At 39.9% G+C, this 9,154-nt stretch overlaps 1 protein-coding gene across 1 annotated transcript; it reads right to left on the reverse strand.

Moving 5' to 3' along the window:
* Positions 1–165: 165 nt before the first annotated feature.
* Positions 166–8,137, reverse strand: dnajc21 (DnaJ heat shock protein family (Hsp40) member C21). The gene is made up of 12 exons (XM_044333292.1): positions 7,699–8,137; positions 7,180–7,273; positions 6,909–7,032; positions 5,988–6,119; positions 5,523–5,827; positions 5,266–5,432; positions 4,913–4,997; positions 3,785–3,976; positions 2,990–3,038; positions 2,754–2,899; positions 1,093–1,177; positions 166–860 (listed from the first exon to the last, which is right to left on the reverse strand). The coding sequence occupies exons 1-12, from the start codon at positions 7,793–7,795 to the stop codon at positions 699–701; spliced, it is 1,638 nt and encodes a 545-aa protein (XP_044189227.1). The 5' UTR covers positions 7,796–8,137; the 3' UTR covers positions 166–698.
* Between the last annotated feature and the right edge of the window lie 1,017 nt (positions 8,138–9,154).

Consider the following 9,154-nt stretch of genomic DNA (forward strand, 5'->3'; position numbering starts at 1 on the left):
CACCTTTATGATTGTTATGCAATGAATCTTTGTGAACACACAATGTGTTATTGACTGTGAATGTAATAATTATCGCAGTTTAATGACAACCATTTGTGCTTCGACATATTTGCTTCAGTATCTCATTTTTTTTCTGTCTCACCAATAAAACAACAGATAAAAAAGTGTGGTTATATGATTGATACAGACACATCCAACATAGTTTATTCTCAGACGTGGTTACTAGAGGCATTAATGCAAATTATACCGACATGCAGTATCACCTCTAATGTTATGATAGGAAAAAAACAGCTTAATTGTTGGCTGCGGTAACCAAGGGAGACCATTCCTAAAATAGTAAAGGATCTGATAATGGGGATAAATGTGTATCCAGTGCACAGCCTTGTATGTTTTTCTCCACTGGTTCATCAATTCAGAGGATCTTAGAAGTCATGGGGAAAAAGGTGCTGAATTACTTTGTTATAGCAGCCATAAAAAAAGAGTCTCAGTGTCAAACACATACGCAGTTGTCTCACTGATCACGATTATTATGTAATTTTAAGAAACTATCTTCACGCAGTCGGCCAATCCAGTCCATTAAAGTCCACTTTCAAAGGCTTGTTGTCTGTCTGTTTATTTATTTTCCTACTGACAGACGTCCCAAAAGCGTCGTTTCCTCCCTGCTGAGTCAAACTCTTTCAGGTTCAGATGAAGATGTGTTATCTGTTCTTCTTTTTGTCTTTTTTGCTCTTGCTCGTGGAGCTGTGAGCGGCGTTCGAGTGGAGCGCGGAGGCGTGGCCGCTGGTTTTCAGGTGGTCGAACAACTTGTTTCGGGTGGGGAACTCGTAGTTACACGTCACACATCGGAGGTTCACTTCCTTCTGGAGGTTGGGAGAGGAGAGGGGGGGTAAAGTGAGTGCCATTTTAAGTTTGGTTTTTTTTAGTTTTTTTAAGTACAGTAAAAAAAACAAAACAACACTTTTCTGAATCTTTCTTTTTGATAACTAAGAGGTGGGAAAGGAAAATCGAAACACTGACAAATGTGCAAGTAGGCAGAAGAGATCTGTTCTAATAAAACTGATTAAGTTAAGTTTTGGGTTTTTCTGTACAAACCTCAGGACATTGTTCTCCTGTGTGAGACTTGACATTCTTTGGTTTGTCTTTTCCTCCTCCCTTCTTTCCTTTTGTCTTCCCGGAGCTGCAGAGGCAAAGCAGAAAATACAACACATTACATTACGTTAACACAATTAACTTGTGTTACTTTACATAATTTATTTTAGAAATAAACTGTCATGTGTTCAAGAAAGAATTTTAAAATCTTGGATAAGATCAGGTTTCTATATGTCCAAAAATATCATTTTTCTGTTATGAATGTTGTGTCAAAAACTGAATGAGAATATTTGACCTTTTTTTTCACGTAGTGTGGCCAACATAATTTTTAATTCTTTGTTTATGCTCGGTCAGATTGGATTCCTGTTTGTCTGAAAACAGGAACCTGATCAGAACCCAACAGGAACCACAGCAGCAGGAACAGGAATACAAACAGTCTTCAAAAGTCTAATGAGTGGGAACATTTTTTAAAACACTGATGAACAGGGGACACCCATGTATGTAAAGTTTCGGGCCTAATATGAAGTCTAATACAGATTGGGTAATGCCATTAACATATTTAAAGCTGCACTTATCAAGATTTTTAATCAAAATATGATAAAATGAATTGTGTGAAAGGTGTCAAAGTGACTTTATCACCCAACTCTGCAGATCCCCTCATCTCTAAGGAGCTTTATAGCATCTTTAAGCTCATTGTTTGATTTTACGACTCACAAACTCTGCTCTTATCAAGCTCGTTTTCTGCAGGCAGCTGTTTTCAGCTCGGATGAACCCACTGTATGCTACCTCCCTGGCAGCAAATGGCAGAGAGACAAAGTTAGCAGTTAGGAGACCAAAAATAACTAAAAGGAGACTGAATACTGGATTTAATATTCATCAGGCAGCCAGAAACCCGACTCCAAATGAATACTTATGTTTCTCTGTGTCTGCTGGAGGTGTAAATGGGAACATTTGCCATGACAGATATTGTGTTTTCTGCTTCTTCTGTTGTCCCCAAGTCAACAAATATTTAGTACCTGAAGAAAAAGTGTATATATAAATTTTGCCTGCCTCATTGGATAAAATCTAATAAGGTTTAAAAGTGGAATAGCTGATTTTTTTGGCCACTTGGGGGCAGCAGAAACACTGACAGATCATATTGTTTAAAGTTACATATCCTGCAGTTAAAGAGCAACATTATCATTCATTCAGAGTTGTGTTTCTGTCCACCTAGTGACTTTAAGTCCAATATTCACTCTCGTTTACTTCTGTTTTTGGTCCCTACCAACTCCTGAGGGAAATATCTGGCTCTTAAGCTAAATGCTTAAGAGCCACTATGTTCACCAGCTGGTTGCTAACTGTGTCTGTTTGGTGCTGAGCAGACAGTATTCGGAGGGTTTTTAGAGCTTTTGCCCTAAAAATAGCTGCCTGCTGCGGCTGAAAACAGAGTGGTGACGGTTAAACAGTAAAGTTGCAGTCTGGACAGTTTAACAATGAGCTAAAACCCGCTATAAACTCTGTGGAGCCGAGGGGAGCTGCAGATATGGGTGATAATTCTCTGTAGGTTCATCACTTTGAGCGACAACTCTCACATTACTCGTTGTCTTTTAACACATTACAATTATAAAAATGATGAGAGTACAAACAGTGACTGTATCTAGTAGCATGAAGAACAACTGGCCGACCTCTTTGCTTCCGTGGGAGGGAGTTCATCCTGCTGCTCGGGCTCTGTGGGGTCCGCTGACTTCTCGGGGGCATCTTCATTGCATGTGGTCAGCGTTGGTTTCTCCTCCTCCTCCTCCTCCTCCTCCTCCTCCTCTGGAGCACTCTGCTTTAGTGGAGGAGAACATGAATAGAGAGGGCTTTTAAGGAGGGTTCACTGAACCAGGCACAGCCGCTTGAAAGAAAAGATATTACTCACATGCACTACTTTCTGCTGTTTCTTTTTCCTCTTTTGCTTTTTGGAGAGCCTGTATGGGTGGACAGAAAAATGTCAGCGAGACGACTAAGAAATTATATGAAATTCTGACACATCATCAAGTTCTGACTGTTATGGAGAAACGCTGATCAACGGTCAAGTCATCAGTGAAGAAAGCGTCCAGGAGCCTTTGATGTCTTCTGCTGAGAATATTTATTGAACACTTTATCAATCACAGTTTTCTGTGCATTGATGTTGTCTCTAATGCTCTGACTTTGGTCTTTAAACCCCACAAATACTATACGCCCAGAAATGGTCAAACTCAATGCATCTACAATATGAGAAATGACTCTATTGGTTCATTAGTTTCTAAACAGGGAAATGTTTTAACCCGAGTTAGTTCAGTCACATTGCATAGAGTTTGGAGCCGCTGTTGTCTGATTATGCCAATGGAATATATGCAGTCATCTATCTGTGGTGTCTAGGGAGTCGGGCAGTCACCCCCTCTGACCTTGGTAACCACGGCAACGCTGACTTACCCTTTATCAGAAAGGCTTCCGCTTCCCCAAACATCACAGACAGCTGCTCTGAGTCTTGAGAGGAGACAGTGTCTCCTTCAGATTTAGTGTTGCTTACTGGGAGACCTCAAGGCCAAAGCTTTTCCCATTATAACCCAATTTGTAACCCCTTAAATTAGAATTTTCCACTAACCCTACCCACACTAACTAACACTAACCACTCCAACAACCAGGTGAAAATACGTTTTTTTTACAATTACATCCGGCATGAGATACATACTTTTGCCTCGGCTTATCTTCCTCCTCCTCTTCTTCTTCTTTTTCTTCTTCTTCCTCTTCCTGCTCATTTTCCTCCTCTCTTCCCTCCTTTTCGTCCGCGTTCAAACCGAGTGAATCCTCTTCTTCCTCCAGCTGTTGCCGTAGCAACGCCACCATCTCCCGGTGCTTTTTGGATTTTTCATGGTTTTTCATGCTGTAGAGACATGAAAATGCATTAAGAGCATAGACTTAAGTTAACAATGTATGAAAGTCGTTTACAGATTTACATTATTATCACCAAAGAGTATTAATAGAATCATTTTATATGTATATAATTATATATAATTAGTATAACTTTCTCATTTAAGTGAATGGGAAGGTGTGTCCAAACTTTTGACCGGTTCTGTGTGTGTATATATATATATATATATATATATATATATATATATATATATATATATATATATATATATATATATATATATATATATGTATAATTAGTATGAGTATACATATAAAATTATTCATCCATGGAAATTAGCTCAATCAAGGAATTATACCCATGGCAATGAATCATTTCTAACCATTTGTCTCAAGTGTGCAGTACAACTGAGTACGGAATGAGACGAGAAAAAAAACACATCAACAGCTCCGAGCAAGTCGATGAGTCACAGCCAAATCAATTAGTAAATTCCCACAACACGTGTAAACAACCGCAACCAATGAACTTGTCATTCTAGCTTGACTATTAGTTTTTCCTCCGTTGTTCAGACGGAGGAAAAACTAATAGTCACACTTATTTTTCAACAAAGTACATCTAGTCCACACCTACAATCATCTAGTAGTGATAAAAAAATACAAATAAAATGACTCTGTGTACTCTCTATATTGATAATTACTACTCCATATCTTCTACATCCGGCCACTGATTTTCAGTCACATCACACCTCCTGTCCCCTCCGGCCAAAGACACACACAAAAAAGCTTTGTGTGACTTTCTAATGTGGTGCTGAAATCAATGAAAGTTAACTGAGTGCTTTTGAAGTTATGTTGACTGCCTGCTGACCATTACTAAAATCTTAGCGAGGTGCATTAATACGTGGTTCCAGAAAGCAGCAAATAGAGGCTGAGTGGGAGGGAGGATACTCACGCTTTATCTGATTTGAAGGATTTGTCGCAGGCTGGGCAGTAAAGATCATCAAAATAGTCGATCAGTTCCTCTCCATCAAGCTGCTCTGCATTTGTGACCACACACACACACACAAAAAAAACAGAAAAAGCACATAATACCTTATTTATTATCAAGTTATTACTAATAAAACATCACTTGAGAATTTAAATCTGTGGAAATGACTGAAAACATAATTGGTTTGTCTAACGGGGAAAAAAACACACGCTGACCGATCACAGTTCTTGCAGTCTCTGTATGTTATTTCTGTAGCCGCTGTAGGTGCGACGTAACCACTTATCACAGAAATATTAATAACACAGACTCTCACTGACCTATTCCTTCTTCACTGGTCTTCTCCCGTGTCTCCATATCCAGCTCTTCTTCCTCACTCTCTGATGCATCACCGAACTCCTCTCCGTACTGAGCCTCTATCTGCTGCAGCTCCTTCTCGAGTTCAGACATGGCCGCCCAGCTCTGCTCCTTGTACTCCTCTGCCAGTCTTGGATGGACAGACAGAACAGTATTATGAGTATGAGGAAGACATAGAAATACGTAACACATTTAACCCAACTCTCCATCCCTTACTCACTTGGCCTGGTTGAGCTTCTGCTTCCGCCTAAGCTCTTCCATCTTCTTGATCTTCTCCGCGTTCTGTTCCTCCACCAGCTTCCTGTGGGCCTGGACCCGCCGGTCACGCTTGCGAACGAAAGCCACTAGCTGTCGCACCAGCTCGTTTCGCTCTTTTCGAGCCTTGTCTCGGGTCTTCTTGTTCTCCTTCTCCATAGCCCTTTTCTCCCAGCGGTTGGACGCCTGCCTTGTATCGTACTCCTCCTTCCAGGCAAAGTTTTTCCGCGTGCAGAAGCTCTGCCAGAAGCCGTAAAATACGTGCACTACCTGTAATACGGAAAGAGAAGCTGATTAAGTATCCCTCCTTACTGGTTCATGATTAATATTTCAGTCATGTTATGTTTTAAACTGAATTGTATGTGGAACTCATATCATCCATCAGAGGAACAACATCGTGACACATGTTTTAAGTATGGGGCTGGCTTACGGTATCATAGTCACTCTGAGAGTCTCCGAAGGGCGGAAACTCTTCCTCCTCTTCCTCATCGTCCACCCTGCCATGCTCCGTCTCCTCCTTAACAATAGACTCAAAGAGATTCCTGTAGACTGTGTAGAAGCCCTAGAGAGGGCGAGTGAATGAAAACAAGAGGGAACAATAAGAGAGGAAATTAATGTGCATCGTTCAAAGCGCATGCAGAATATCTGTCCACACAATCATGAAGGATAAAGCTGCCACCTCCAACCTGGACAGAGAGTGCTGTGTGTTCTTACGTACTGAAAATAAGACTGGATGTTTTCTTTTTTTAAAAGTGGAGGATTATTTCCAGCTTGCCCACTATCCTACAGCTGATGTTAATGTTGTCATGGCTTTTTATCTGCCTTTTGATAATCTCATTACACCCTCTCACTTGTACACTTATCCAGCGAGGACAGACAGTCTGACCTGTTATTTAACTGAGTGGTGCCAAAGTTCCTGGGTTACCCTGACCTTTTTTTAAAAATCAGGAGATATCCAATCAAATTCTCTGGTATGTGTTTTGAGTTGAAGATTGCATTTTCTAGGCCATTCGCGGTCATACGTTTCTCTGTGCTGATAGAGACGACGCCTGCACGCCTTAATGGAAGGCTATTTCATTTCACACATTCAAATAATTCTCTTGGGAACAATGTTAAAATCACTGATTCTGACTTTATATGGCTCTAAAAAGCTTAGACTATGTTCCTAAAATAGTTTTTACTTTCCCTCCTTTTATTGCCAAAATACATTTTCAGTCTGGACGTACAATAGATAAAGTAGTTTTTTTTGGCAGATGCAGCTCCTGTTTTCTGTTAAGATTGTCTTTGTTTGAAGAAAGTATCTTAAAAGAACTGCTTGTGAGTACTGATCTTTGCATACATGACCACAAACCTTCTCATCATCTCCGTATCCAGAGTAGCAGGTAACCGTGAAGTACTGCAGCAGGTCGATGCTATCATCTTCATAGTCTCCACTCAGTCCTCCTTTCAGCAGCGCCTCTCTGTGATTGTCATACCTGCCACGCAGGAGGAAACAGAGACATCATGCACAAGCCAAACTGCAACTGTCTGTATATAAAGCAGCAGACAGTGAAAATATTGTGAGTCAGGGAGAGATGTGCTGCTGAGGGTAGACAGTGATGACGAGGTAAATTTGTACAAACCAGGCTCTCTCCTGTGGGTCACTCAGGACATCATACGCTGCCTGAATCAACTTAAACTGCTCCGCCGCTTCCTCGGCATTGTCCAAGTTCTTATCTGGAAATGTCAGAAGTATATCAAAAGGTCTGAGTATGATTTGACATTTTGACAGGCAAGTCTGAAAGCATATCAAGCCACCCAGCCCGGGCCAAAGGAGATTCAGGAGTATTTCTGTTTGTTGTTTCACTTTGGGAGCCTGAAAGCTCAACCTGCACTACATTTCAAAAGCAATCTTGACATTTTTATTGTCCGTTTTACAAAATACGTCATGAAAATAAAGCGTTTGGGATTCAAAACTTGCCAATTTCACCATCACAATGTAATGTCGTAAGACGTGAATGAATGTCACACCATTCTTATCTATAACGTTAGCTAGCACTGTTGGTAGTGGTGCCTCTATTTAATTACAAAATAAAGAGGCGAATTATACTTTAAATACTTGAGGATAACTTGGTACTCTCCTACTAACTGCCACCACTTACCTGGATGCCATTTCAGTGCTAATTTACGATAAGCTTTCTTCAACTCGTCGTCTCCTGCGTCCCGTTTCACTCCCAAGATTTCATAATGACACTTCATTGTTCACTTACTAATAAGAGAAACTTGAAACGGGGATAAATATTCAGTAAATGTTGTGAAAAACGTTGTCCCAGACTAGGCTAGCTTTAGCATTTGGCTAACTGTTAGCATGCTAGCGACCGGTAAACATCTCTAATTTATCTCTAAAAATAACCGAAACTTCACAGATGATGGCGACAACATTGTAATGTTTGGGCTTTACATATTCAAATCCGTGCAAAGCTGTGTATCACTGACAAAGCTTCTATAGTATTTATTTATATTTAAATAGTCACTTTACGACCGGTAAACCATGGCATGGATGGACTGTCCTGTGCCGTTACAGTCTCGCGAGAATTCGTCTTCTTTTGTGTTATAATCTCGGCTGACTTGAAGCTATAAGCGCTTATTGCTGCCCTCCACAGCTCAAAATGAAGATCGTATTCAGTTGATAACTTAAAGATCCCTTCCAGACATATTTTAAGATGTATATAAAATAATTTACTTTGAATAATAATGTGTGTCTGATATGTTTTTCCCACAAAAAATATAATAAACTTGTTAAAATCCCTAAAATGGCATCTACTCCCTCATTGAATATTCCAGAGTCTATGAATATGCAAATATATTTCATTTCAGATGTTTAACTACTTCACAGAGGATATATCCAGCTTCACTGTTAAGTCAATTCTCAGTGTATGTGCTCTGGAGGCTTCAAGTTTCCACATCACACTTGTGTTTGTTGAATAATGGACCACAATTCGCTCCAAACCATTTGTGATGTCACAAATCATGCTTGGTGACCCACCCCTTTAAAATGGTATTTTCAATGAGCACAGAGAAACTTTCCACTTTCAGCAGTTGAATGTGAAAACTGCCTTCTACTGTCAAACTCTGCACATACATCATTCTGCATGGTGAAGCTCAAACATCCAACTGTAGGAGCAAGAAGAAAAACATATTTTTGATTGAGGGGGACTTTACATATTGTTGATTATTATTACTAGGCTCTACCCTCTCAGTGTTCTTCTAACGCAACCGCAGAGATATTTTCCTCAACTGAATTAGAAGAGCAGAGATGATAGTATGTGAAAGGTCACTAACACTCAGTTTTTATCTGTATTGGATCCGAATCACAGAGGACGCTGCATACATCAGACAAACAATGAGGATTTTTTAGGGTTTTTTTGGTTTGCCTGAAGTAACAATAAGAAAAACACATTTTTGAGTGGAGGGGGACTTTAAATATCTGCACTCTCTGGTCTACTGCCTATTTTTTTTTTTACAGCTAAATACCACATATTTTGGTTTGACTACAGATATTTAAAAAATCCTACTCATCAAGCTATCTCATTGGACCTTTTATGTGCCTCAGCTCAT

The sequence above is a fragment of the Thunnus albacares genome, chromosome 18 (genome assembly GCF_914725855.1).
Source record: "Thunnus albacares chromosome 18, fThuAlb1.1, whole genome shotgun sequence".
Classification (NCBI taxonomy): Eukaryota; Metazoa; Chordata; class Actinopteri; order Scombriformes; family Scombridae; genus Thunnus; species Thunnus albacares.

Coding starts and splice junctions, on each gene's coding strand:
- dnajc21 (XM_044333292.1), bottom strand. CDS start 7,795: ATGAAGTGTCATTATGAAATCTTGGGAGTGAAACGGGACGCAGGAGAC. Junction 5,433..5,522: donor CAGAAGCTCAACCAGGCCAA/GTGAGTAAGGGA, acceptor TGTCCATCCAAG/ACTGGCAGAGGAGTACAAGG. Junction 3,977..4,912: donor TCCTTCAAATCAGATAAAGC/GTGAGTATCCTC, acceptor ATGTCTCTACAG/CATGAAAAACCATGAAAAAT.